The 26,809-nt window shown below is 56.6% G+C and overlaps 3 protein-coding genes across 7 annotated transcripts in view; all 3 read left to right on the top strand.

Annotated features, from left to right (window-relative positions):
* LRRC4B (leucine rich repeat containing 4B) overlaps positions 1-16,119 on the top strand; it is a 50,645-nt gene extending 34,526 nt beyond the window's left edge. For all 3 annotated transcript variants that reach the window (XM_030821147.1, XM_030821146.1, XM_030821145.1), the window contains one exon: positions 13,625-16,119. In XM_030821147.1, coding sequence (XP_030677007.1) covers positions 13,625-15,469 — 1,845 coding nt within the window. In that variant the 3' untranslated portion in view covers positions 15,470-16,119. The remainder of the gene's footprint in view (positions 1-13,624) is intronic.
* A 2,222-nt stretch (positions 16,120-18,341) lies between these two features.
* ASPDH (aspartate dehydrogenase domain containing) lies at positions 18,342-21,518 on the top strand. 2 transcript variants are annotated; one of them, XM_003269808.2, is made up of 7 exons: positions 18,750-19,217; positions 19,679-19,823; positions 20,084-20,168; positions 20,285-20,434; positions 20,516-20,736; positions 20,806-20,960; positions 21,345-21,518. In XM_003269808.2, exons 1-7 carry the CDS (start codon positions 19,166-19,168, stop codon positions 21,386-21,388), a joined length of 852 nt encoding a protein of 283 aa, XP_003269856.1. In that variant the 5' UTR covers positions 18,750-19,165; the 3' UTR covers positions 21,389-21,518. The 2 variants fall into 2 exon arrangements, with proteins under 2 accessions (XP_003269855.1, XP_003269856.1); XM_003269807.4 differs by lacking the exons at positions 18,750-19,217; positions 19,679-19,823; positions 20,285-20,434 and adding an exon at positions 18,342-18,554.
* Positions 21,519-21,764: 246 nt separating this feature from the next.
* On the top strand, positions 21,765-26,605 carry JOSD2 (Josephin domain containing 2). 2 transcript variants are annotated; one of them, XM_012510138.1, is made up of 5 exons: positions 21,765-22,003; positions 22,676-22,835; positions 24,921-25,046; positions 26,031-26,225; positions 26,331-26,605. In XM_012510138.1, the coding sequence occupies exons 2-5, from the start codon at positions 22,690-22,692 to the stop codon at positions 26,428-26,430; spliced, it is 567 nt and encodes a 188-aa protein (XP_012365592.1). In that variant the 5' UTR covers positions 21,765-22,003; positions 22,676-22,689; the 3' UTR covers positions 26,431-26,605. The 2 variants fall into 2 exon arrangements, with proteins under 2 accessions (XP_012365592.1, XP_003269853.1); XM_003269805.3 differs by having other exon boundaries at positions 22,673-22,835.
* The last annotated feature ends 204 nt before the right edge of the window (positions 26,606-26,809 follow it).

Raw genomic sequence — 26,809 nt, 5'->3', positions numbered from 1 at the left:
TTGACACATAGCAGCTCTATGTCAAATGAGCAACACAATACATGGTAATGTAAGAATGAGTGGGCTCCACAGCTCAAAAAGCATTGTGAAGCCCACAGACAGCCCAACTGTTTCAGTTGAGGGTGGGTAGGTGTGGTGGAGACTTCCACGTCTGTGTTCAGGAGAAGGAGACGTTGAGTCTTGGTTCTGCAACTGTGGAGCCTGTGAGACTGGGGACAAGTGACTTTACTTCTCTGAACCTTCGTTTTCTCAGCTATGAACCACCAGATATGAAGGGAGCAGGGGTATGTGCTTGATAACCCCCATGTGACAGAATTTTCACAAAGATTAAATGAGATCATACCTCAGAGGATTTAGCACAGCTCTGGCAATAATTGGCACTTAACAAATTATGATCCCCCCTGCCTTTTACCTTATTGGGAAGCTGACCAGGATGTCTCTTTGTTTTAGAGTCAGAGATGAGATCAGCTTTGTATTATTTGGGAGGAGGAGAGAAGAATTAACTGGCTTTGGTCTTTAGATATGCATGTTAAATTTTAAGGGTAACCACTAAATAAGGAGAAAATATATAAATTCTAAAACAGTAGAGAGAAGAAATGGAATCATAAGAAATTCAATCAATACAAAGAAGACAGGAAAGGGGAAAGAATAAGCTACAAAAAATCAGGACAATTAAAAGGCACAAAATAACATTATAGGAAGAATTCCAAATATATTAGTAATTATAGTAAATGTAAATGAGCTAAACTTCCAGTTAAAAGACAAGGACTTCAGACTGACTTAAAATCCAAAGACATACCTAAAACATGAGGACAGAAATCATGAAAGTAAAAATGATGACAAACACAAGAAAGGTGATGTAGCTTTAATGATCTCAGATGTGCACAGGAAGGTAAAAAGCAGAATAGATTGGAAGCAGAACACCAATGCTTTTCCGTTCCCAGGTTCTGTCATATTGATATCAACATGATTTTGACATGTTGGCATTATCACCCAGGCCAAAAAGCGTGAGGGAAACAGGGACCAGCACAACCAGGGTGTTCCCCAGTAAGAGCCTTAGACACTCTAGTCTGTTTATTCAGCAGACCTTGGCCGAAGTCTGTCATGAACTTGGCCTTGCATAGCAAGCTGGGAATGCAGAAGTCATCCCAACACAGTCTCTACTCAGACTCACTCACAGCCTAGACAAGGAGACAGATATGTGAAACCAAATTATAGTCACTGCGATAGGGATCTAATAAGAGAGTGTGTGTGTGTGACTGATGAGGGACCAGGGGTCAAAAAGGGCTTTTCCAAGGAAGGCAATTGGAATTTTCCAGAGAACAAGGAGGAGGACAGTATAGAAAAGGGGCAGAGCCTGTGCAAAGGCAGAGAGGCTGGACAGAGTGTGGCAAGCAGAGGGAACCCCATGCATCTCTCTTCTCCCTACTATGGCTAGAGTCAAGGAGAGGGCAGCAGGGCAGGTTCTGAAGGGCCTCTGACACTTTGTCGAGGGTGATAGCCATGGGAGGCTGGGAGCGGGGTTGTGGCAAGGTCTGAACTGCATTTCCGGTCATTTGACAGCCAGTGTAGAGGAAAGATGCTGAGGGAGAAACTGGAAGCCCGGAGACAGAACCAGTGTTTTTTGTTTTTTTTATTTTTTTATTTTTTTGAGACAGAGTCTCACTGTCACCCAGGCTGGAGTGCAGTGGTGCAATTTCACCTCACTGCAACCTCCGCCTCCCGGGTTCAAGTGATTCTCCTGCCTCAGCCTCCCGAGTAGCTGGGACTACAGGAGTGTGCCACCACGCCAGGGTAAATTTTGGTGGGTGTTGTTCTTGTTGTTGTTGTTGTTGTTTTAGTAGAGACGAGGTTTCACCATGTTGGACAGGCTGGTCTCGAACTCCTGAGCTCAAGCCATCCTCCCGCCTTGGCCCCCCAAAGTCCTGGGATTACAGGTGTCGCCACTGTGCCTGGCCAGAACCAGTGCTAATGACCATTATCAACTGAATTAACAATGAAAAACTATATATTACTGCATGCTTGCCATGCCCCACACACTCATTATCTCATCCCAGCACTCACTGTCTTGTCCACGCATCACAATAACCCCATGGTACCTGTGAGGAAAGCGGGCTCAGAGAGGTTAGGACACTTGCCCGAGGCCACCAGGGAGTTCGAGCTGGTCAGCAGCAAAGCCAGGATTCAAACCCAGCCTCAACCATCCCCCACGAGGCTGCTCAGCAGGCATTCTGCAGAGAAGAGGAGAAAGAATAGACTGGAATTCTGTTCAAAATAAAGAGACTCCCTATTTAAAGCAGCCCTATGCCACATGTTTCAACAAAACCAGGCTTCCCTTTGCAGCAACACCCCCATCCCACTTAGTTCTCAACTGCATTATTAAAGTGATTGGCGGGGGGACCCCACCCCCTCCCTTTGGGAGTGCCCCTTCATCTCCCTTCACACTCCCTTCCCTCTGCAGCTGGGTCACGGCGGGCTGAGCGCCGAGCAGCCTCAAGCTGTCCGCCTGTGGCCATGCTGTTGTCACGGTCCTCTGTCCAGAGGCACCAAGGAGACTTGGAAAACAGACACTGTGGGCTGGAGCCCCAGGTGCACACTCCCTGGGACCGGCAACCCTGCTGAGTCACTTGACTTCACTGAGCCTTGGTCTCCTGTCTCTGAAATGGCGTGTGATGCTCACCTCCGGAGCTGGAGCTGCCGGGGGAGTCAGCAGGAGCCTGGGGTGCTGCAGAGGCTCCGGGAGCTGCAGGCAGGAGGTGGGCATGGAGGGGGCTGAGGCCCAGGGCTCAAACCCTGGCTCTGCCACTTCCTGGTCGTGTGGCCTCGCTGAGCCATCTTCCTTCTCTGAAAAGTGAGCCTAGGCTGGATGCAGTGGCTCACGCCTGTAATCCCAGCACTTTGAGAGGCAAAGGCGGGTGGATCACCTGAGGTCGGGAGTTCAAGACCAGCCTGACCAACATAGAGAGACCCCACCCATTTCTACTAAAAATACAAAAAATTAGCCATGCATGGTGGCACATGCCTGTAATCCCAGCTACTCGGGAGGCTGAGGCAAGAGAATCGCTTGAACCCGGGAGATGGAGGTTGCAGTGAGCCATGATGGTTCCATTGCCCTCCAGCCTGGGTGAAAACAGCGAAACTCCGTCTCAAAAAAAAAAAAAAAAAAAGGAGCCTAGCAACACGTGCCCTGCAGGACATCATCGCCTGTGCCCAGCACACGCCTCCAGGTGCCAAGCCCTGAGCGGAGTGAGTCTCACCTCAAGCCTTCAGAGCAGCTCTGCAAGGCTGACGTTGTGAGGCCCTTTCACAGACCACGGCCCCTCTCCACCTCTGCAGCTGCAGGCCTGCTTAACTCCATTCAATCAATAAGCAATGGGGGATGAGTGGAGACCTTTGGGCTGGGTTCAAGAGGGTGAGCAGGAGCCTTCCAGGTGGTTGAAAGGGAAGGGCGTCCTGAGCAGAGGGAACAGCATGTGCAAAGGTGGAGTGCCCGGCGAGACGGTCCAAGGACTGATCCTGGCTAACGTGTATCCGAGTGAGGGCTGCGAGTGAGGGGCCATGCAGAGGGGAGCGGGGAGAAAGGCAGATGCCAGGCAGGGCTTCCAATGCAGGCTGAACTTCCCGAGGGCACTGGGGAGCCCCGGAGGCATCTAGAGGAGGGCAGAGGCAGGGTCAGCTCTGGCATAGCAGGACCCCAGAGATGGACTGGAGGGGAGAGACTGAAGGCCAGGCAGGAGGCTGCGGCGGGCCCAGGGAGAGAGGATGAGGCGGGGCTGGGCTGTGGGGATGGAGAGGAAATGGGAGAGTTCGCTGCAAGGCATTAAAAGGCATGAAGCCACCTGGCCCTGCTGGCCGACCCATGGGCAAGGCTGCAGCCCCGCTTTGGACCGGGAAGGTGAGCTAGGGGGGCCCACTGAGAACAGGGACCCTGAAGGGAGGGAGGGGAGGGTGGGGCACGGAGTGTTTGCTGGGAATAAAGGGGGCCCCAGGCCATCTCAGTGTAACCCAAAGAGGGGGAAAGTTCCAGGGGGCTCTTGACAGCACATGCAGCAGCAATACCTTTGTTCTTTCTGTATTTATTATTATTATTATTGAGACAATTCTCTGTCGCCCAGGCTGGAGTGCAGTGGCACAATCTCAGCTCACTGCAACCTCCTCCTCCCAAGTTCATGCAATTCTGCCTCAGGCTCCTGAGTAGCTGGGATTACAGGCGTGCATCACCATGCCCAGCTAAGTTTTGTGTTTTTAGTAGAGATGGGGTGTCACCACATTGGCCAGGCTGGTCTTGAACTCCTGACCTCAAGTGATCCGCCTGCCTCGGCCTCCCAAAGTGCTGGGATTACAGGCGTGAGCCACTGCGCCCGGCCTCTTGGTCCAGGCTTTCTTTTAAAGTCCACCTCATTCTCTGCCTAGCGATCAGTGATGACCGGGGCCTCCTCCTCCTGCTATTATTATTGATGTTATTATTATTAATAAAAATAGCAACCGAGCGCCTGCTTTGTCGATCACCAGCATTTCCCAGGGAGGTGATAAGCGGCGTTTGGTGAGAAGGGTCCCATGTGTATTATGTCTGGGAAACCTGGAGTTGAGCAAAACAAAGCCACTGTCTGCCACTGGGCTTCACAGAGCTCCAACATGCCAGGCGCACTGGAGTCTCAGGGAGGGAGTGTGCGGGCTCCTGATGCATTGATATGAGAGAGTGTTTTTTTGCTGTTGGTGTTTAGCGTGCCAGGGAACGAGCTCTGAGAACCGGCTCTGAGAAGCTCCAGGTTGGGTTCTTCCCCAGATATTCTCTCCGAGGAAGAAATGCAAGCTCTGGGGGGTGCCCTGGCAGAGGGGGCAGTTTTAGCGCTCCAGCTCAGTCAGGCCAGAGACATTCTCAAGCCCCTGCTTCTCCTGCCCTGGACAGGAGATGCCCACAGCCCCCAGCCTCATGCACGGGCACAGTCGCATCTCCGGCTGGGTGCAGAGACCCCAGGCTGGCTTGGGACCCAAATGACCCTCAGGACCCACGCCTGCAGAGGCATTCCTGTTGTACTCCGCCGTTCTCCCTGCCCCACAAGGCCTGCCCCAGCCCATCCTCAGGCTGCGTCCTGCAGGCTGAGCACCCACCAGCTCCCTGCAAACACATTCACACCCTCCTGCCTGTGAAACAGCATTCACAGAGGTCTCATTCAGTTCTGAAAGCTAGCCATGTTCACTCTGGGAAGTTAGACAAGGCAGAAGCCTATTAAGAAAAAAATCAGCCGGGCACGGTGGCTCACGCCCGTCATCCCTTTGGGATGCCGAGCACTTTGGGAGGCTGAGGCGAGTGGATCACTTGAGGTCAGGAGTTCGAGACCAACCTGGCCAACATGGTGAAATGCTGTCTCTACTAAAAATACAAAAATTAGCTGGGCGTGGTGGTGCACACCTGTAATCCCAGCTTCTCGGGAGGCTGAGGCAGGAGAATTGCTTGAACCCAGAAGGCAGAGGTTGCAGTGAGCTGAGATCACAGCACTGCACTCCAGCCTGGGCGACAGAGTGAAGTTCTGTCTGAAACAAAGAAAAGAAGAAAAGAAGAAATCAAGCACAGACATAGTGACTCACACCTGTAATCCCGGCACTTTGGGAGGCTGAGGCGGGTGGATCATTTGAGGTCAGGAATTCGAGACCACCTGGCCAACATGATGAAACCCCATCTCTACTTAAAAAAAAAAAATACGGCCGGGTGCAGTGGCTCACGCCTGTAATCCCAGCACTTTGAGAGGCTGAGGCAGGCAGATCACGAGGTCAGGAAATCGAGACCATCCTGGCGAACACGGTGAAACCCTGTCTCTACTGAAAATGCAAAAAATTAGCCGGGAGTGGTGGCGGGTGCCTGTAGTCCCAGCTACTCGGGAAGCTGAGGCAGGAGAATGGCGTGAACCCAGGAGGCAGCTCAGCTTGCAGTAAGCCGAGATCGCGCCACTGCACTCCAGCCTGGGCAACAGAGCAAGACTCTGCCTCAAAAAAAAAAAAAAAAAATTAGCCGGGCGTAGTGGCGTGTGCCTGTAATCCCAGCTACTCAGGAGGCTGAGGCAGGAGAATTGCATGAACCCGGGAGGCAGAGGTTGTAGTAAGCCAAGATTGTGCCACTGCACTCCATCCTGGGCAACAGAGTGAGACTCTATCTCAAAAAAAAAAGTAAAAGATAATGAAAAAATATATCCCTGCATAATATGCATAGAAAAAATTGGAAGAATGTGCCAAATGATTAACATAAATTAACTCTAGGTAGATGTATTTTGGCCAATTTTTATTTTCTTCTCATACATTTTTCCTAAATGAGTATATATTACTTTTTAAAAATTTTTTTTATTTTAGAGACACAGTTTCGCCTTATTGCCTAGGCTAGTCTGGAACTCCTGACCTCAAGTAATCTGCCTGCCTCGGCCTCCCAAAGTGCTGGGATTACAGGCATAAGCCACTGCGCCCAGCCTTCATCTATCCTTTTCACTCTGAGGCCGTGGAGTCCTTCATTGGGCAAGACGCCCTGTGGTTGGGACCCAGTCCCTGCCCTCCCTGGAGGCACCTGGACTCTGGGCTCCAGGGAACCCAGCCCCAGGGATCCCTGACCAGACTGGGGTGGGTAGACTGGACCAGGACATCCTCCTGTGTAAGTGATCCTGGAACTAGGTGTTGAAAGACAGATGGGGGGAGGTATCCAGGAAAAAATCAGGAGAGGTGTTCCTGGCAGAGGGAAACACAGGTGCAAAGGCCAGAGGCAGGAGTGTGTCTGCTGGGCTCAGGGACTTGCCAGAACAGGAGGTGGGGGAAACAAGTAGGGGAGGAAGGAGAAGGTGGTGCCAGGCGGATGAGCGGCTCCAGGGCAGAGACTGTGTCTTATGGGCTCTCACTGTCATTGTCGCCTTGGTGGGCAGCACAGCATGGCACGGGAGAGTCTTGTGCTGGGACTGAAGGGCAGTCCTGGGAGGATTGTGAAGGGCCCAGGGGAGGGATAGGGGATCTGTGGGTATAAACAGACTTTTATTCTATTCTGTTCTATTCTATTCTATTCTATTCTATTCTATTCTATTCTATTCTATTCTATTCTTTCTATTTATTCTATTCTATGCTATTATTTTATTTTTGAGACTGAGCTTCTCTCTTGTTGCCCAGGCTGGAGTGCAGTGGCGCGATCTCGGCTCACCACAACCTCCGCCTCCTGGGTTCAAACGATTCTCCTGCCTCAGCCTCCTGAATAGCTGGGATTACAGGCATGCGCCCTGCCTAAACAGACCTTTCTAGGGCCTGGTGGGAGAGGCAGAGGGCTGAGGTGCAGCTGGGGCCGTTGGCATGGAGAGGAGAGGCTGGAACAGGGAATCAGAGGACAGGGGGCCAGGATGGGGGCAGCCCTGATTTTCTGCAGGAAAGGATGCAGTAAGACAGTTCTTGCCAGGCAGGGTGGCTCACGCCTGTAATCCCAGCACCTTGGGAGGCCGAGTTGGGCAGATCACCTGAGGTCAGGAGTTCAAGACCAGCCTGGCCAACATGGTAAAACCCCATCTCTACTAAAAAAAAAAAAAAGTACAAAAATTAGCCGGGCATGGTGGTGCATGCCTGTAATCCTAGCTACTTGGGAGGCTGAGGCAGGAGAATCACTTGAACCTGGGAGGTGGAGGTTGCAGTGAGCCGAGATTGCACCATTGCACTCCAGCCTGGGCAACAAGAGCAAAACTCCCTCTCAAAAAAAAAAAAAAAAAAAAAAAAGGACGGTTCTTGGCCCTAAGAGCCGCCTTTCAGTGAATGGCTCAGGGTTGTAATCCCAAGGGCATGGCACAAGTTTCTCAAGGCCAGCAATAACAGTAACAATGAGAATAACGATGTGCTGAGCGCCCCTGAACACTGGGACTTCATCTCCTCTCCCTCACCCTCTGAAGTGCTTCTCATCATCCTCCTCGTGGTAAGAGTGGGCCAGGAGGTACAGAGAGCTCAAGTGACAGGCCCTACAACCAGGACAGGGGAGGCGGGATTTGAACAGGGCCCTGCTCTTCACGCCACATCTGTGACCTCTGTTTCCGTGTCTGTCCACGGGGAACGGCGATGGGTGGGTGTGAGGTGGCCGAGCAAGACGGGGAGGGGCGCAGGCTCTGGCCAGCCCTGCCCAGCTCTGCCATGGAGCAAGCCACTCCTTTAGGCTCCTGTTTCCTCCCTTCTAAAACGGGGCCGTCACAGTCCTTGTTCATAGGGCTGCTGGATGGACAAAAGGCGACTGTGTCCGCAGAGCGTCCCTGAGCTCCGAGTAAACCTGCAGCATCTCACAGGGCAGCCGCCAGCACTGGGGCTGCTGGCTGGGCTTGGGGACTGCGTGCGTTGCTACTGAGAGGCGCCCTGGACGCCCTGGGTGTGAAACACGTGTTAAGTTTCCTTGGATTTCAAAGCTCCACCATAAAGAGTGTAAAATGGCTCAATCGCAAGTTTTCAGCTGATGACAGGTTCAAATGAGAGTATTTTGGACGTGATGAGCTAAATAAATATATTAGTAAAGTTGATTTCACCTGTTTGGTTTTTTTTTTTTTTTCTTCAATGTGGCGTCTAGGAAATTTAAAATTACACATGTGGGCTGGGTGTGGTGGCTCACGCCTGTAATGCTAGCACTTTGGGAGGCTGAGACGGGAGAATCGCTTGAGGCCAAGAGTTTGAGACCAGCCCGGACAACATAGGGAGACCCCATCTCTACAAAAAATTAAAATAAAATAAAATTAGCCAAGTGTGCTGGCATGTGCCTGTAGTCCCAGCTACTCAGGAGGCTGAGGCGAGCAGATCACTTGAGCCCAGACGGTCAAGGCTGCAGTGAGGCGAGACTGCACCGCTGCACTCCAGCCTGGGTGACACAGCGAGACTCTGTCTTAAAACAAAACAACCAAACAAACATTACACATGTGGTTCACATTCTATTTCTATTGGACAGCACCGACATAAATTATTATTATTTGATGACTGTGCCTGTGCCACGAATATTACCATTTCTTATGCTGGGTGCCTCTCAGGTATATCTGGGTTTGGTTTTGTTTTTATTCCTGCTTACTATAAAAGTAATTTTTGCTCATTGAGGAAAAAAAATCACAAAAGAATAAAAATTGTCCATAATTCCCAACAGATAAAGTTCACTACTAAGAAAAGCTTGGAGTATGTCCTTCCAGTTTTTTTTGTTTTTTTTTTTAAGAGTCTCACTCTGTCACCCAGGATGGAGTGCAACTGGGCGATCTTGGCCCACTGCAACCTTTGCCTCCCGGGTTCAAGAGATTCTCCTGCCTCAGCCTCCCAAGTAGCTGGGATTACAGGCACCTGCCACCATGCCTGACCAATTTTTTGTATTTTTAGTAGAGATGGGGTTTCGCCATGTTGGCCAAGCTGGTCTCGAACTCCTGACCTCAGGTGATCCACCTGTCTTGGCCTCTCAGAGTGCTAGGATTACAGGCATGAGCCACCATGCCCGGCCTCTTTTTTTCTTTTTAAGGTGGAGTCTCGCTGTGTCGCCCAGGCCGGAGTGTAGTGGCGCGATCTGCCTCCCTCTTGCCTCAGTCTCCCGAGTAACTGGGATTACAGGCACCCACCACCACCCCCAGCTAATTTTTGTATTTTTAGTAGAGACGGAGTTTTATCATGTTGGCCAGGCTGGTCTCGAACTCCCAATCTCAACTGATCTGCCCGCCTTGGCCTACCTAAGTGCTGGGATTACAGGTGTGAGCCACCATGCCTGGCCTCTTTTTCTCTTTTTTCTTTTGGTGCATATACTCTGATACCTAATTCTTCAGCTTCTTTGTGGTGACACAGGATGCATCTGAGGTCCTCAGTTTCCTCCGTTAATACTGTAACACCACATTCCCCCAGTGTCTGTCCCCTTCTCCCTGGCACACGCCACCACTATCTGAGCTTTGCAAATATGATCCAATGGCTGTGTGGCCTTCTGGGCCTCAGTGCACCCGGCATGGTCATCAGTAGTGAGGACCCTGTGAGATCCTGTCTCCCGTGCTCTGACCCAGCACTGCCCCTCCTGTGGACCCCAGCCTCAGCCCTGAGAGGCGGCAGCCAGGGTCAGAGGTCAAGAGCCAGGACTCTGGAACCAGAGGGGCTGGATCCAATCCCAACTCATCTGTCCACTTCTGTGTGACCTTGGGCAAGTCACTGCACCTCCCTGGGCCTAATTCATCATCCTTCATGTGAAACTCTTGAGGTCTGATGCGTTTTGACATTCTGATATTAGAAACGTAGTAATAGCACAGGTTTTATAATATCTTAGTGGTCTTGAAACATGGGAATTTCTAGAATGAAATGTTTGGATAATCACGAGTGGGATCAATAAAAACTTTACTTTCATGTGGCTGGGCGTGATGGCTCACACCGGTAATCCCAGCACTTTGGAAGGCCAAGGCGGGTGGATCACCTGAGGCCAGGAGTTCGAGACCAGCCTGGCCAACATGGCAAAACCCTGTCTCTACTAAAAATACAAAAAATTAGCCAAGCATGATGATGCGTGCCTGTAATCCCAGCTACTTGGGAGGCTGAGGCAGGAGAATCACTTGAACCTGGGAGGCGGAGGTTGCGGTGAGCCGAGATCACGCCTCTGCACTCCAGCCTGGGTGACAGAGAGAGACTCTTATCTCAAAATGAATAAATAAATACAATAAATAAATGAATAGCTTCATGTGAGTTCTGATCGGATTTTGCTGCCAAGTGGGATTTGGTGTCAAAGTTTGGAAAAATCTGGTTGTTAGGGCCTTATGAATTTTGGAATTGCAGGTATTGAATAAGGACTGGTAATAGTGCCCATCTCACAGGGCAGTTTGGAGGATTAAAAGAGTTATTACCCACAAAGCGTTTAGAACAGTGTCTGGCACCAAAGACGTGTTCAATGTGTCTTAGTTGCTGGTATTAGTATTTTCATTTTTTATTATTTATTTATTTATTTTGGGGACAGGATCTCCCTCTGTCACGCAGGCTGGAGTGCAGTGGCACGATCACAGTTCACTGCAGCCTTGGCCTCCTGGGCTCAAGCGATCCTCCCATCTTAGCCTTCTGAGTAGCTGGGACCACAGGTGCATGCCACCACACAGGGCTAATTTTTGTATTTGTTTGTAGAGATGGGGGTCTTGCTTTGTTGACCAGGCTTGTCTTCAACTCCTGGGCTCAAGTGATCCTCCCACCTCCGCCTCCCAAAGTGCTGGGATTACTGGTGTGAGCCACCATGCCCAGCCTTACTTTTTTCATTTTTAAAACTATGTATAGTGGCCGGGCGCGGTGATTCACGCCTGTAATATCCCAGCGCTTTGGGAGGCCAAGGCAGGCAGATCACTTCAGATTGGGAGTTCAAGAACAGTCTGGCCAACATGGTGAAACCCCGTCTGTACTAAAAATACAAAATTGGCTGGGCACGGTGGCTCACGCCTGTAATCTCAGCACTTTGGGAGTCCGAGGCGGGTGGATCACGAGGTCAGGAGTTCAAGACCAGCCTGGCCAACATGGTGAAACCCCATCTCTAGTAAAAATACAAAAATTAGCCAGGTGTGGTGGCACGCTCTTGTAATCCCAGCTACTTGGGAGACTGAGGCAGGAGAATCGCTAGAACCTGGGAGGCGGAGGTTACAGTGAGCCGAGATTGTGCAACTGCACTCCAGCCTGGGTGACAGAGCAAGACTCTGTCTCAAAAATAAAATAAAATAATGTATCACTGGCATGGAATAAAATATCCTCATTTTAAGTGTAGTTTGGGGAGTCCTAACAGTCGCTTTCCGTCAAGTAACCACCACGCCAATGTAGCACGTTTCAGTCACCCCAGAAAGCTCTCTCATGCCCTTCCCTGTCTGCCCCAGATACCTCACCCGCCCACACACGCAGAGACACCCACTTAGAACACCCAGAGCATGGTGTGGACGGATCCACCGCGCCAGCTCCTTTGTGTTCGGCGTCTTTTGCTCAGCGTAACCCCCGAGAGAGTCATCCAGAGGGTCACAGTAGCCAGGTGCCTTTCATGGCGGAGCTGAGAGATTCATTCAGGGGGTCACAGTAGCCAGGTCCCTTTCGTGGCTGAGCTGCAGCATCCTTCACACGGCCACACCTCGCAGTGTTTGTCCATTCACCTGCTGATGAACATTTGGGACGTCTCCAGCTTAGGCAGCCCTGAGAAAAAAATGCTGTGAACACCCACGTAGAAGCCGTTGCGTGGACATCTGCCTTCTTTTCTGTTGAGGAAATACCCAGGAATGGAACAGCCGGGTCGGATGGCCACTCCAGTTTTAACTTTTTTTTCAAAAGTTTTTTCCTCCTCAATCCCAAAATTCTTGTTTTTATATTTCTTTTTAAATTCTTTTTTGTAGAGACAAGGTCTCCCAATGTTGCCCAGACTGGCCTCAAGCTTCTGGGCTCAGGTGATCCTCTCACCTTGGCCTCCCAAAGCGCTGGGATTACAGGCATGAGCCACTGTGCCTGTCCCCCAAAATTCTTTTTTTTTTTTCGAGATGGAGTCTCGCTCTGTTACCCAGGCTGGAGTATGGTGACACGATCTCAGCTCACTGCAACCTCTGTCTCCCAGGTTCAAGTGATTCTCCTACCTCAGCCTCCCAAGTAGCTGGGATTACAGGCATGTGCCAACACGCCCGGCTAATTTTTGTATTTTTAGTAGAGACGGAGTTTCACCATGTTGGCCAGGCTGGTCTCGAACTCCTGACCTCAGGTGATCCACCCGCTGCGGCTTCCCAAAGTGCTGGCATTACAGGTGTGAGCCACCATGCCTGGCTGTCCCCAAAATTCTTGAATCCAGTTTTAACTTTATAAGTAACTAACTTTTTTCTCTTTTTTTTTTTTTTTTTTTTTTGACAGCGTATTACTTCATTGCCCAGGCTGGAGTGCAGTGGCGTGATCAGGGCTCACTGCAGGCTTCACTTTCCGGGCTCACGCAATCCTCCCACCTCAGCCTCCCAAGTAGCTGGGACAACAGGCACATGCCACCACGCCTGGCTAATTTATTTTATTTTATTTTATTTTAATTTTTGTAGAGATGGGGTCTATGCTCTGATGCCCAGTCTGATCTTGATCTCCTGGGTTCAAGTGATCTGCCCACCTCAGCCTCCCAAAGTGCTGGAATTACAGGCATGAGCCACCCCCGTGCCTGGTCCCCCAAAATTCTTGAATCCAGTTTTTTTGTTTCTACAAGGAGTCTTGCTCTATTGCCCAGGCAGGAGTGCAGTGGCACTATCTCAACTCACTGCAAACTCCGCCTCCTGGGTTCAAGTGATTCTCGTGCTTCAGCCTCCTGAGTAGCTGGGATTACACGCACCACCACACCTGGCTAACTTTGTATTTTTAGTAGAGACAGGGTTTCACCATGTTGGCCAGGCTGGTCTCAAACTCCTGACCTGAGGTGATCCACCCACCTCAGCCTCCCAAAGTGCTGAGATTACAGGCGTGAGCCACCGCACCCAGCCTTGACTCCAGTTTTAACTTTATAAGAAACTCATCAAACCATGTTGCAATATGGTCCTACCGTCACAGCACAGCACGGGAGATGCAGCCGTCCAGCCCCACCTGCGCCTGGGACCTTGATGATCCCCCCCACGGTCCCTGTCAGTATCTCCGTTACTGATCCCTGTCTCCCTCTCCCCAGGTGATCCGGACGGACACGTTCAAGCACCTGCGGCACCTGGAGATTCTGCAGCTGAGCAAGAACCTGGTGCGCAAGATCGAGGTGGGCGCCTTCAACGGGCTGCCCAGCCTCAACACGCTGGAGCTTTTTGACAACCGGCTGACCACGGTGCCCACGCAGGCCTTCGAGTACCTGTCCAAGCTGCGAGAGCTCTGGCTGCGCAACAACCCCATCGAGAGCATCCCCTCCTACGCCTTCAACCGCGTGCCCTCGCTGCGGCGCCTGGACCTGGGCGAGCTCAAGCGGCTGGAGTACATCTCCGAAGCGGCCTTCGAGGGGCTGGTCAACCTGCGCTACCTCAACCTGGGCATGTGCAACCTCAAGGACATCCCCAACCTGACTGCCCTGGTGCGCCTGGAGGAGCTGGAGCTGTCGGGCAACCGGCTGGACCTGATCCGCCCTGGCTCCTTCCAGGGTCTCACCAGCCTGCGTAAGCTGTGGCTTATGCACGCCCAGGTAGCCACCATCGAGCGCAACGCCTTCGACGACCTCAAGTCGCTGGAGGAGCTCAACCTGTCCCACAACAACCTGATGTCGCTGCCCCACGATCTCTTCACGCCCCTGCACCGCCTCGAGCGCGTGCACCTCAACCACAACCCCTGGCATTGCAACTGCGACGTGCTCTGGCTGAGCTGGTGGCTCAAGGAGACGGTGCCCAGCAACACGACGTGCTGCGCCCGCTGTCATGCGCCCGCCGGCCTCAAGGGGCGCTACATTGGGGAGCTGGACCAGTCGCATTTCACCTGCTACGCGCCCGTCATCGTGGAGCCGCCCACGGACCTCAACGTCACCGAGGGCATGGCCGCCGAGCTCAAATGCCGCACGGGCACCTCCATGACCTCCGTCAACTGGCTGACGCCCAACGGCACCCTCATGACCCACGGCTCCTACCGCGTGCGCATCTCCGTCCTGCATGACGGCACGCTTAACTTCACCAACGTCACCGTGCAGGACACGGGCCAGTACACGTGCATGGTGACGAACTCAGCCGGCAACACCACCGCCTCGGCCACACTCAACGTCTCGGCCGTGGACCCCGTGGCGGCCGGGGGCACCGGCGGCGGCGGGGGCGGCCCTGGGGGCAGTGGTGGTGTTGGAGGGGGCAGTGGCGGCTACACCTACTTCACCACGGTGACCGTGGAGACCCTGGAGACGCAGCCCGGAGAGGAGGCTCTGCAGCCGCGGGGGACGGAGAAGGAACCGCCAGGGCCCACGACTGACGGTGTCTGGGGCGGGGGCCGGCCCGGGGACGCGGCCGGCCCTGCCTCGTCTTCTACCACGGCACCCGCCCCACGCTCCTCGCGGCCCACGGAGAAGGCGTTCACAGTGCCCATCACGGATGTGACGGAGAACGCCCTCAAGGACCTGGACGACGTCATGAAGACCACCAAAATCATCATCGGCTGCTTCGTGGCCATCACATTCATGGCCGCGGTGATGCTCGTGGCCTTCTACAAGCTGCGCAAGCAGCACCAGCTCCACAAGCACCACGGGCCCACGCGCACCGTGGAGATCATCAACGTGGAGGACGAGCTGCCCGCCGCCTCGGCCGTGTCCGTGGCCGCCGCGGCCGCCGTGGCCAGTGGGGGTGGTGTGGGCGGGGACAGCCACCTGGCGCTGCCCGCCCTGGAGCGAGACCACCTCAACCACCACCACTACGTGGCTGCCGCCTTCAAGGCGCACTACAGCAGCAACCCCAGCGGCGGGGGCTGCGGGGGCAAAGGCCCTCCTGGCCTCAACTCCATCCACGAACCTCTGCTCTTCAAGAGCGGCTCCAAGGAGAACGTGCAAGAGACGCAGATCTGAGGCGGCGGGGCCGGGCGGGCAAGGGGCGTGGAGCCCCCCACCCCGGGCGCAGCCTGACTGGGACCCCTCCCTCCCACAGCCCAGCCCACCTTCTGGGACCACGCAGGGAATTGGGGAGAGGCGGCTTCCAGCCCCATCTGGGGCTCGGACCCCCAGTGAGGACAGGGTGGGGCTCCAGGAGCGGAGTCTCTGGGGTCCTCGCCTCACCCCCGCCAATCCCCGGTGACGGGAGGGGACGTGGGACCCAGGAGAAGTGGCCTGAGTTCTCCGCGTTTCCTCCTCGCTCTCCCACCAAGCGTTCCCGGCCCGCCGCCTTCCAGGGGAGAGAGGAGCTTTTTCCAGGGGTGTCCTTTCCCCTCGGCCCCAAACACCCTCCTTTTACGGTTCAGTTTTTGCAGTTTGACGCCCGTCCCTCCCTCCCACTCCTCCGCCCTCAAAACTGAAGAGATGGACACGTCGCCAGAGCTCCCCTCCCAGCGCCCGGCTCTGCTCCCGGCCGGCGGTCCCTGTCGTCGGCAGGGGGTGGCAGCCTCCACCCGCCCCAGCCCCACCTGCCCCACAGACACTTTTGATACTGAAGGGAGGTTTGCGTCAACGACTACCTGCTCTGTAATTACTTTAAAAAAAAACATGGAAAAAGTAAAAAAATATTTTTTTTGGTCATGAAAACACGGAGGAGAGAAAACAAAGTGAATGTGGGTGGGGGCAGAAGGAGAGGCTGGAGAGCCAGCCTGGCAGCCCGGTCGGGAGGGTGGACGCAGGGCACCTCCGGGTGGTCTTAGGGCCCTCAGCCTTCACCCTGGAGACCCCAGAGAAGGTCTGATTCCCTCTCTTCCTAAACTCCTCCCCTAGCACCGCCACACCACACCCAAACCCAGGCGGAGACTTAGTGCAAGGGAAATCTATTGTCCCACAGTTCTGGAGGCTGGAAGTGATCAAGGTGCCAGGAGGGCCACGCTCTCTCTGAAACCTGGGGGTACCTCAGGGGAGCTTCCTGCCTCGCCAGCTTCTGGTGACCCCAGGCTGTCCTGGCTGGTGGCTGTATCACATCACCCCAGTCTTCCAGCACCTGCCCCTGTAGCCTCTCATCTCTTCCCTCTGTGTGCGTCTGTCTGTGTCCCACTCCCCCTTTTATTTATTTTTTTTTAATTGAGATGGAGTTTCATTCTTTTCGCCCAGGCTGGAGTGCAATGGTGTGATCTCGGCTCACTGCAGCCTCTGCTTCCCAACTTCAAGTGATTCTCCTGCCTCAGCCTCCCGAGTAACTGGGATTACAGGCATGTGCCACCACGCCTGGCTAATTTTTGTATTTTTAGTAGAGATGCGGTTTTACCACGTTGGCCAGGCTGGTTTCGAACTCCTAACCTCAGGTGATCCACTCACCTCGGCCTCTCAAAGTGCTCGGATTACAGGCATGAGCCACCATGACTGACCGTTTTTTTGTTTGTTTGTTTGTTTTTGAGACAGTCTTGCTCTGTTGTCCAGGCTGGAGTGCAGTGGCACAATTTCAGCTCACTGAAGCCTCTGCCTCCCAGGTTCAAGCGAATCTCCTCCCTCAGCCCCCTGAGTAGCTGGGATTACACGCACCTACCACCACAGCCAGCTAATTTTTGTATTTTTAGTAGAGACGGGGTTTCACCATGTTGGCCAGGCTGGTCTCGAACTTCTGACCTCAAGTGATCGACCTGCCTCAGCCTCCCAGAGTGCTGGGATTATAGGCGTGAGCCACTGCAGCCTGCGTAACCTCCCCTCTTACAAGGACAGAGGTCAGACTGGACCAGGAGCCTCCACCTCCAGTATAACCTCAGCTCCATCCTTAGCAAAAACCCAATTCCCAAATAAGGTCCCATTCTGAGGCCCTGGAGGTGAGGACTTCTGCGCTTCCCTTTCTGGGTGACAGTTCAACCCACAACAGGGCCCAATCCAGAGTGTGTGTCTCCACTGCAGACCCCCCAAGGCTGCTCCGGAGGAGGGGGCGCTGAAGGGGAGGGAGGCCAAGTGGGAGGCTGGGGCTGTGGCCTCTGGGGCACAGGAGCTGTATTTCTGGCCAGTTCAGTGGGAGGCTAGAAGTCCGGATCCGGTGGGCCTGGGGCGGCAGGGGCACCACAGTGCCGCCCAGAAGGGCAGGAACAGAGCCCTGGGAGGGCAGGGAGCAAACCCCGAGCGGGCCTGGTTGGGGGGTTGCTGGCACAGTGGGCAGCTGTTGGGTGGGTTGGGGGAGGGGGTGATGATGTCTCTTTGGGGGTCAAGGCACCTGAGTTGCAGCCCCTGGAGGGCTGGGGCTGGCCAGGGCTGCCATCTCACGCTGCTGGGGGAGGCAGAGGGAGTGACAGAGCCATGCAGGGCCGTCCAGTGCTTTCCCACGCTGAGGTGGCTTCAGGGACACAGCCCTGAGGACACACAGGCCTGCGCCCAGCCCCCTTCTCCCCTGATAGTGGCCCAGCCTGTACCCCGTACACGGCAGCTATGGGCACTATGGGGACATTCAGGCCCCAAGAGGAGTCAGAAGGTGGAGATGGCGGGAGGCCCCCGACTTCCATGAGGTGCCTGGCCCCTGCCCCCTTCCTGGCTCTGTCTACACCCAGGCATCTTATCTCTCCCACACCCGGGGCTCCTGGCTCTGGAAGCCAATTCCTCCCTTATCAGCAGCGGCAGCCTCTGGGTGCCGCGTCAGGGTCTTGGCCCCTCTCTATCTGCCTGCATCTGTCTTCTCTCTCCTCCTGTCAACTTGGGGCTCTCGCCACCCAGTGCCCACCCCCCCACCCCATGCTCCCGTTCACGCTTTCTCTCCAGCCTCCTTCCAGCGCCAATCCTGGTTGCCATGGAAACACTGCAGCGGGTACCAGGTGGTGGCTGGGAGCAGGGAGCTCGCGCTGCCGCAGCCTGCGCCATTTCCGATGCCAGGCACCCTCAAGGCACAGTGGCTGGGGCTCATGTTGGGGGCACTTGGCCTCTCCAGGCCTCGAAGGCTTCTCCTGGGCTGATGCGAGCTGGGGAACGGGAGGGACAGACGTGGGAGTGAGAACGTCACATGGGAGGCAGCTGGTGGCACGATGGGGGACAGAGTGAAAGGTGGCAAGTCAAGGTGAACTGAAGGATGATCAGAGCGGAGGCAGGGAGCGGAGGCTGCGGGGAGGTTGGACCCGCTGAGGCAAGGGCACATCGAGGAGAAGCCGCAGCCAGGGCTCCCGCTGCCTCTGGGAGGGCTGGGGGCACGGCCAGGCTGAAGCCTCCCTCAGACCTTGGCCACCTGAGGACAAGGAGGAGAGGTGAGCGCGAGGGGACAGACAGAGTCCAGAGTCCCTGTCACCATCTCTTCTCCCCACCCAAAGCAAGATGCAGTTTCCATGACAACCTGGCCGGCCAGAGAGGGGGCAGGGCACTGCAGAGGAAACATGCCACATCCGCAGGGAGAAAGAGGGTGTGCTGCAGGGGAAAGAGGGGCACGCAGGGCCCAGAACCCCCGGTCACCATGCTCACTGTGCTGGACCCGGGAAAGTGGACAGAGCACAGGGAAGGGTTCTCCCGCCTCCACTCCCGCAGGCCACGCCCCCCACGCTGCGCCTGCGGGGAAGGGGGAAGACTGAGCCCAGAGGCTCAAGGGTCAGATGTCCAAAGAGCGGCGGCTGCCCAGGACTTGTGCAGGGGGCAGCGAGCAGCCCAGGGAGCCGGGCCGCAGACACCGCACTCAGGGCCATGGCCGACAGGGGCCCGTGGAGGGTGGGCGTGGTGGGCTATGGCCGCCTGGGTGAGTCCCTGACCATCCTGGGCCTCCTTCCCCAAGCCCCTCCCTAAAGCCCCCAAGACTCTCTGCCCTCCACAATTTTTTCTGTCTCTATCTGCCCCTGGCTGTGTCTCTGGGTCTGCCCACCGCACCCACACCCCAGGTCTCTGTCCTCTCCGTCTCTGTCTCCCTTCTCTCTGGGCCTCTGTCCACCCCACTGCGTCTCTGCCCCTGCCCCCATCTCTGTCTCCCTCCCCCGCAATCTGAGTCTGTCCCCACCTCCTGTCTCTCTGGGTCTCTGTCCCCACCTCCTCTCTCTCTAAGCCTGTGTCCTCCTGTCCCTCTGAATCTCTGCCCCCGGCTCCATCTGTCTCCCCAAGTCTCTGTCCTCACCTCCACTCTCTCTCTGGGTCACTGTCCCCCTCTCTCTGAGTCTCTGTCCCCCTCTCTCTGGATCGCTAACCCTCTCCTTTCCCTCTCCCCAGGACAGTCCCTTGTCTCCCGCCTCTTGGCTCAGGGACCAGAACTTGGCCTAGAACTTGTTTTTGTCTGGAATCGTGACCCAGGACGAATGGCAGGGAGCGTGCCCCCTTCCCTGCAGCTGCGGAACCTTGCTGTCCTTGGGGAAAGGTCAGTGACCTTGCCATGGGAGAGTGCAGCTCCCTGAAGCTCCTGTCCTGGCCGTCTTAGCCACTGTGTGATCTCAGGGGTTCCCTGACCCTCTCTGGGCCTTGGTTCAAGCAAATGTGAAACGGGACGAACCCATTCATCTCATTTCGCCTCCCAAGTCAGGGAGAAGAGGGGCAGCCCTCAGTAGACTCGGAGGGAACCTCGGGGAGAAGAGGCCTAATACCTCTCCAAGACCCTCCGCCCTCTTTTCCCTCTCCCAGGCACCCTGATCTGGTTGTGGAAGTGGCCCATCCCAAAATAATCCATGAATCTGGGGCACAAATCCTGCGCCATGCCAATCTCCTGGTAAGCCCCACCCCAACCATTCACACAGAGCCCTACCCCTTCTGTCTTGGTCTCACCCCACCCTGAAGTGGATATCCTTCCCTGACCTCAACCCTCCCCTCCTTCATCCACCCCAGGTGGGGTCCCCCTCAGCTCTAAGTGACCAGACCACAGAGCGGCAGCTCTTGGAGGCCTCACAGCACTGGGACCACGCCGTGTTTGTGGCCCGAGGGGCCCTGTGGGGCACTGAGGACATCAGGAGATTGGATGCAGCTGGGGGCCTCCAGGTGCGGGCCTGCTGGGCTCTCCAGGAACCAGGGGAGGCCTGCAAAGACCGCACTCCCCCTAACCCGGGCTCTTGCTTCCAGAGCCTTCGTGTCACCATGGCCACACACCCCGATGGCTTCCGGCTCGAGGGACCCCTGGCTGCAGCCCACAGCACTGGGCCTTGCACTGTGCTCTACGAAGGTCCTGTCCGTGGGCTCTGCCCCTTTGCCCCCCGAAATTCCAACACCATGGCGGCAGCTGCCCTGGCTGCCCCCAGCCTGGGCTTCGATGGGGTGATTGGGGTGCTTGTGGCTGATCTCAGGTGAGCAGAGCTAAGCAGGGTGTTGGGCTGAGTCCAGGCTCACCAGACTGACTGCCCCGCTTGTTCCAGCCTCACGGACATGCACGTGGTGGATGTAGAGCTGAGCGGACCCCGGGGCCCCACGGGCCGAAGCTTTGCTGTGCACACCCACAGAGAGAACCCTGCCGAGCCAGGCGCGGTCACCGGCTCCGCCACCGTCACGGCCTTCTGGCGGAGCCTCCTGGGTGCGGCCAGGCCCCTCTCCCCCGGCCCTGGGCTCCTATGTTCTGTAGAGCCTGGGGGTCCCGGGCTCTCGCTAGTTCTGCAGTTCTGGTTCTGTATTTGTTGACCTTTACTTCTGACCTTTATTTCCTTAACCTCTCTCCACGACTTTGAATCCTGGCACTGTAGATGTCTCCATTTCCGTCCGCGTCCCCTCTCTGAGTCTCTGTGCCCGCCTCTGATCCGGACTCTCTCTCTGTCTCTGTCCACCCCCAGGGCTCTGTCCCGCTCTCCGGGTCTTCCTCCACCGACCCCCTGGCCTGTCCCCTCCTCCCACCACTGCCTCCCCCAGGCGTCTGTCTTCTCTCTCCTTTGTCTCACTCGCTCATTCCCCTCTCTCCCCGCAGCCTGCTGCCAGCTCCCCTCCAGGCCGGGGATCCATCTCTGCTAAGAAGCCTCCTCCTTCCCGAGACAGGATCATCTGCCTGGCTTCTCACCACCACCATCCCACCCCTGCCCTGTCCCACTTCCCCAGGGTCTCCCTTCTGACTCAGTAAAGATCACCCCTGCCTCCCCCTGCACCGCCTGGCTTCTCTGGTTCCTGTTTCCCCTGTGTGACGTCACGCTGCGTCTGCGCACCGCGCATGACGCCATCGACGGGGGCGAGCACGCACGAGAGCGCGGCGTCGGGAAGCTATCGCGAGAGCCTACCCACTACGTTTCCTAGACTCTCTGAGCGATAGTGGGCGCGGCCGTACCCGAAAGAAGGGCCTCTGAGGCGCACTTCCGGGACTTGCCGCGGGGCCCGACGGAAGTTGTAGTGCGGCATTTCCTAGGCCCGACGGCCGTCTTCAGGGCCACGCGGCCCCGGCGTTCCGTGTGGAGCAGGAGTCCCGCGGGGTCCCACGGGAGTCGTAGTCCGGCACGCGGAGATCACCGGGAGCTGTAGTCCGTCCCGCCTGCCCAGTCAGCGCGGTGCTGCCCGCCCCGCACTCGGAGCCCAGAGCCGCCGCCCAGGAAGGGGATGCGGAAGCCCCTGGCTCGGTGGAGCGGAGAGGCAGGCGGGGTGAGGGGCGTTGCCAGGCAAAGGGCGAGCGCCGTGGTTGGGGTGCGGGTCGGTGAAGGGCTCCATTCCTTGGTGTCCGGGGAGGGGGCCTGGTTGCCGGGTGATAGGAAAAGGAACTCCTGTTGCTTAGTGACTGGGGAGGGGGCCCCGTTGCCAGGTGACAAGAGCAGAGAGCCTCGCTGCTTCATGACCGGGGAAGGGGAGTCTTCTGTTGCTAGGAGACCAGAGGGGTCCCTATCACCTAGAGACAGGGGAGGAGGACTCTCTATTGCTAGGTGCTCGGAGGACAGACTTTGTTACCTAGTGCGGTGGGGAGGGGGGCTCTGTTGCTAGGTAACCACAGAGCGCCCTGGTTACCTAGGGACGGGGAGGAGGGTTCCTCTGTTGCTAGGTGACCATGATAGGGACCCTTTTACTTAGAGACCTGGTGGGGGTGGTTTTCTGTTGCTAGGGGAGCAGAAGAGACAGCCTTTTTCGTGGGAATAGGAATAGGGGATGGAGGAACGTGTACTGCCAGAAGACTGCCAGTGAGCAGGGTCAGGGTCCCAGTGTCCTCCTGGGCTGCCCCGAGCCCCAGCTCAATCAATGGCGGTGCCCCAAAGGCCTGCTGGGAGGTTGGACCTCTAGATCCCGGGCCCCTGAGGACCTTCTCCCCCTCCCAACCCCCAGCAGGAGCCGAGGACGGCATGTCCCAGGCCCCGGGAGCACAGCCGAGCCCACCCTCTGTGTACCACGAACGGCAGCGCCTGGAGCTGTGTGCCGTGCACGCCCTCAACAACGTTCTGCAGCAGCAGCTCTTTAGCCAGGAGGCTGCCGATGAGATCTGCAAGAGGTGACTGTCACCCACCCCAGCCCCTGGAGCAGCAGGGCTTCGGCGGAGTGACCCACCTGGGTGTCGCCACCAGGCAGGCGCTGAGCCTAGGGGCTTTCTTCTGCCCCGTGCTCACTTGCCTAAGATAGACGCTGGGACTCTGGGGAGATGTTGCCTCCTGTGCCTGTCTGTCCCTGTGGCCTCAGCCCCAGCCAGGCCTCAATCCAGTGGTTCTTTCTTTCTTTAGAGACAAGGTTTGGCTGGTCTTGAACTCCTGAGCTTAAGTGATCCTCCCACCTCAGCCTCTCCAGTAGCTGGGATTACAGGCTCACCCAGCTTCAGGCATCTCTTATCTGAGCCCTGTCACAGCTCTCCAGTCCATCCTAAACACGCCCTCGCCCTACTCAGGGCCCTCCTCATAGCGGAGGCCGAGCCTGCCTCTGCACCTTCAGCCCTCACAGCCCCCCTCAAACCAGACTCTCCACTCCCGCGCGCCCTTCTGTGCGGCCTCTGGGCTTCCAGGTACTTCTTTCTGCCTGGCATGGCTTCCTTCCCTGCCAGCATGGAATATTCCTCTTCACTATTCACAAGGTCCAACATCACTTCTTGGCCAGGCGCAGTGGCTCACACCTGTAATCCCAACACTTCAGGAGGCTGAGGCGGGTGGATCACTTGAGGTCAGGAATTCCAGACCAGCCTGGCCAACAGGGCGAAACCCCGTCTCTACTAAAAGATAAAAATAAAAAATAAAAAAAATTAGCTGGGCATGGTGGCACACGTCTGTTAGTCCCAGCTACTCTGGAGGCTGAGGTGGGAGAATTGCTTGAAGCTGGGAGACAGAGGTTTCAGTGAGCCAGGCAACAGAGCAAGACTGTCTCAAAAAAAAAAAAAATCCCTCCGTTATCATCTCTCACTCCCTCCTCTCTGTCCCCACATCCCTGGCCTCAGCTCAGGCCTGACCCTCTCCTGCCCAGCCTGCCCATGGCCTCCAGTCTGTCCCCGCCTTCAGTCCCCACTTGATCCTAGAGTCTTTCTACACCTGGAGATGGCCCTGCCTCCCCTGCCTCTTGCTCCAAGCCTCCTCCGGCTCTCGGACATCTTAAGAGTCCCAGCCCCTCAGACTGATTATTATGGTATTTATTCATTTCCTCTGTCATTCACAACAAGGACCCATCAGCTCTTTCATACCAAAGCCATGCTGGAGACCCTGAGATGACTCAGACACAAGTGCCAGCCTGAGGTTGGTGAGGGAAACACACACACACACACACGAGCCTTTTCCTCCCATGCCCTGCCTGCCCAGGGTCCAGATAGGGAACAGAGGTGCAGCTGTTCAGAGGCAGGGCCCAGAGACAAGTGGTGACAGGTGGAAGAGCCTTCCTGGGCAGGGGAAGAGCTGGAGGAAAGGTTGGCAGGGGTGGGGCGGGAGGCGGTGGGCACTGGGGACAGGGGACCGGGAAGGAGGGTGCTGAGGCTCTGAGGTGAGGCCACCAGAGCCAGACCACGCAGGGCCTTGTGGGACTCTGTCCTGGGGGAAATGAGGCAGCAGAATGGGCTGTGAGCAGGGGAGGGGTGAAGGCAACCCCGTGGGAGAAGCAAGCAGTGTTAAATCAGGGCGATGCGGGCAGCTGTCATCGTTGAGGTGGCTCAGTTCACTGGGGGAGCCCAGACAGGGCCCCGACCCAGCCTGGAGGTCAGGAGGCTCCTCTCAGAGGATGTGACATCTGAGGTGGGTCTTGAAGGTCAGAGGAAGGGACTGGTGGAGGGACAGGGACTTTGTCCAGGGCGTTGGGGAGCCGTGGGAGAGCTGTGAGCAGAAGAGGGCCAGGGCCGTGTGGGAATGGACTGGAGGGAGGCTGGAGGCTTCGGGAGAAGACAGAGCTCATCTGGGGCCTTGGGGACAGGGCAGAGTCAGGGCAGGAGAGACAGGACTTGGGGACAGGGCAGAGTTGGGGCAGGAGAGGCAGGACTTGGGGGTGGATGAATTGTGGGGTCTGAAGCGGGGATAGTCAAAGGCTGAGGCAACTTGTGGCCCCTGGGACCCCCATTTTGTGGAGAGGCCTTTCCAGGGGTCCCCAACTCAGCTCTGGCCACCCCCACTACCAGGTTGTCCCCAGACTCCCGGCTGAACCCTCATCGCAGCCTCCTGGGCACCGGCAACTATGATGTCAATGTGATCATGGCCGCTCTGCAGGGGCTGGGCCTGGCCGCCGTGTGGTGGGACAGGAGGAGGTAGGCCCCAGAGCAGCACAGCATGTGCTGGACCGGGCACAGAGGGCACCCTGTAGTGTGAGCCTGTTGTGGGGGCAGGGAGGGGAATGTGGCTGGGGGAAGTTGGCATGAATGCGGGAAGCCTGGCGCTGATGGGTTGGTAGGGGGAGATCAGGTGGTCGATGAGCCGAGATGCTGGGTGGATGATGGTTACTGGGTGGATGATGGTTACTAGGTGAATGCTGAGTAGGCGGTTGGATGTGTTGGGTGAGGGGGAGTGAAGGGATGGGTGTTCCTGGGCAATGGGCAGCAGACAGGAGGCTGGGGAGTTGGGTGCATGAATGGGAGGTTTTGATGGCCGGCTGGCCAGTGGCTGGGTGTGTGGCTGGTAGATGAGGGGTAGACCAATGGCAGGTGGGTCAAGAGTGAGTGAGGATTGGGGGCATGGTGAGTCCACTGTTGGGTGAATGGCTGGCTGGGTGGTGGCCGGTGGTGTGGGTGGGTGGTGGGTGGTGAACAGTAGATGGCTAGTTGGATGGTGATGGTGGTTGACGGGGAGGTGGGGCGGGTGTGTATGAGGGATGGAAGTGAATGCATAGATGGGAGGTGAGTGTGTGAATCGTCGTTGGGAAGTTGGCTGGTGGCTGGGAGGCTCAGTGGGGTGGGCGGATCATGCATGGATCCTGGGTGGCTGTGTGAGGAGTGGGTAAGTTGGTGGGTGGATGGCTGGACAGACAGGGTGGTGGTGGTTGGTGAAGGGCCGATGTGAGTTGGGTGGATGGTGGGTGGGTGGGGGGGAGGTCTGGTTGGGTGGCCGCATGGGTGGGAGGTTTGAGTGGGCGGGTGAATGGGTGAGTGTCGGGAGCCAGGGTGGCTGATGAAGGAACACCTCTGGGTGGGCTCAGGAGGCCCCACCACCACCAGCCTGGGCCTCACATGCTCAGCAACATTTCACCGGCGGGCGGAGCAGGCCCTGATGGCAGTGTCCCCTCCCTGCCCACACAGGCCCCTGTCCCAGCTGGCCCTGCCCCAGGTGCTGGGGCTGATCCTGAACCTGCCCTCGCCCGTGTCACTGGGGCTGCTGTCACTGCCGCTGCGCCGGCGGCACTGGGTGGCCCTGCGCCAGGTGGACGGCGTCTACTACAACCTGGACTCCAAGCTGCAGGCGCCCGAGGCCCTGGGGGATGAGGACGGAGTCAGGTGAGCCCCGCAGAGGTGATTCCAAGACCAGGGGCTTGAAACCCCACTCCCCAGAGGGAATGCCCAGGCTGGCCAAGCCTCAGTCTCCCCATTTCTCCCACCCAGGGCCTTCCTGGCGGCTGCGCTGGCCCAGGGCCTGTGCGAGGTGCTGCTCGTAGTGACCAAGGAGGTGGAGGAGAAGGGCTGCTGGCTGCGGACAGACTGACCATGGCTGACCATCGGCGCCCACAGCGCAGTCCCTGCGCGTCCCCCTCCGGCTGCGCATACTGCATGCCTGGGAAAGGCCAGCACTTCATGGACCCCGGGGAGGCCCGGCCCCCTCCCCACTCCCCTGCTCCCCACTGCCGCCGCTGCCTCAATAAATCGGCTGATTTGCTGCCCGCCTGGTCTGTGTCTGACTGCCCCGCCCTTCTGGGGCCCCTTCCACTCAGTGACTCCCACTTACCTGACAGGCCAGACACCCTGGTGGGTGGGGCCGAGAGTCCAGGAGGCCTCCTGGTTCTCTGCCACCTCATGCCAGTTTCTCACTGCTGGGCCTCAGTTTCCTCATCAGACACACAGCAGAAAAAAACACAAGTCCGTGC

Source organism: Nomascus leucogenys, chromosome 10 (assembly GCF_006542625.1).
Source record: "Nomascus leucogenys isolate Asia chromosome 10, Asia_NLE_v1, whole genome shotgun sequence".
Taxonomy (NCBI): Eukaryota; Metazoa; Chordata; class Mammalia; order Primates; family Hylobatidae; genus Nomascus; species Nomascus leucogenys.
Note: the sequence above shows the minus strand (reverse complement) of the source record. Positions and strands in the feature narration are given on the sequence as shown.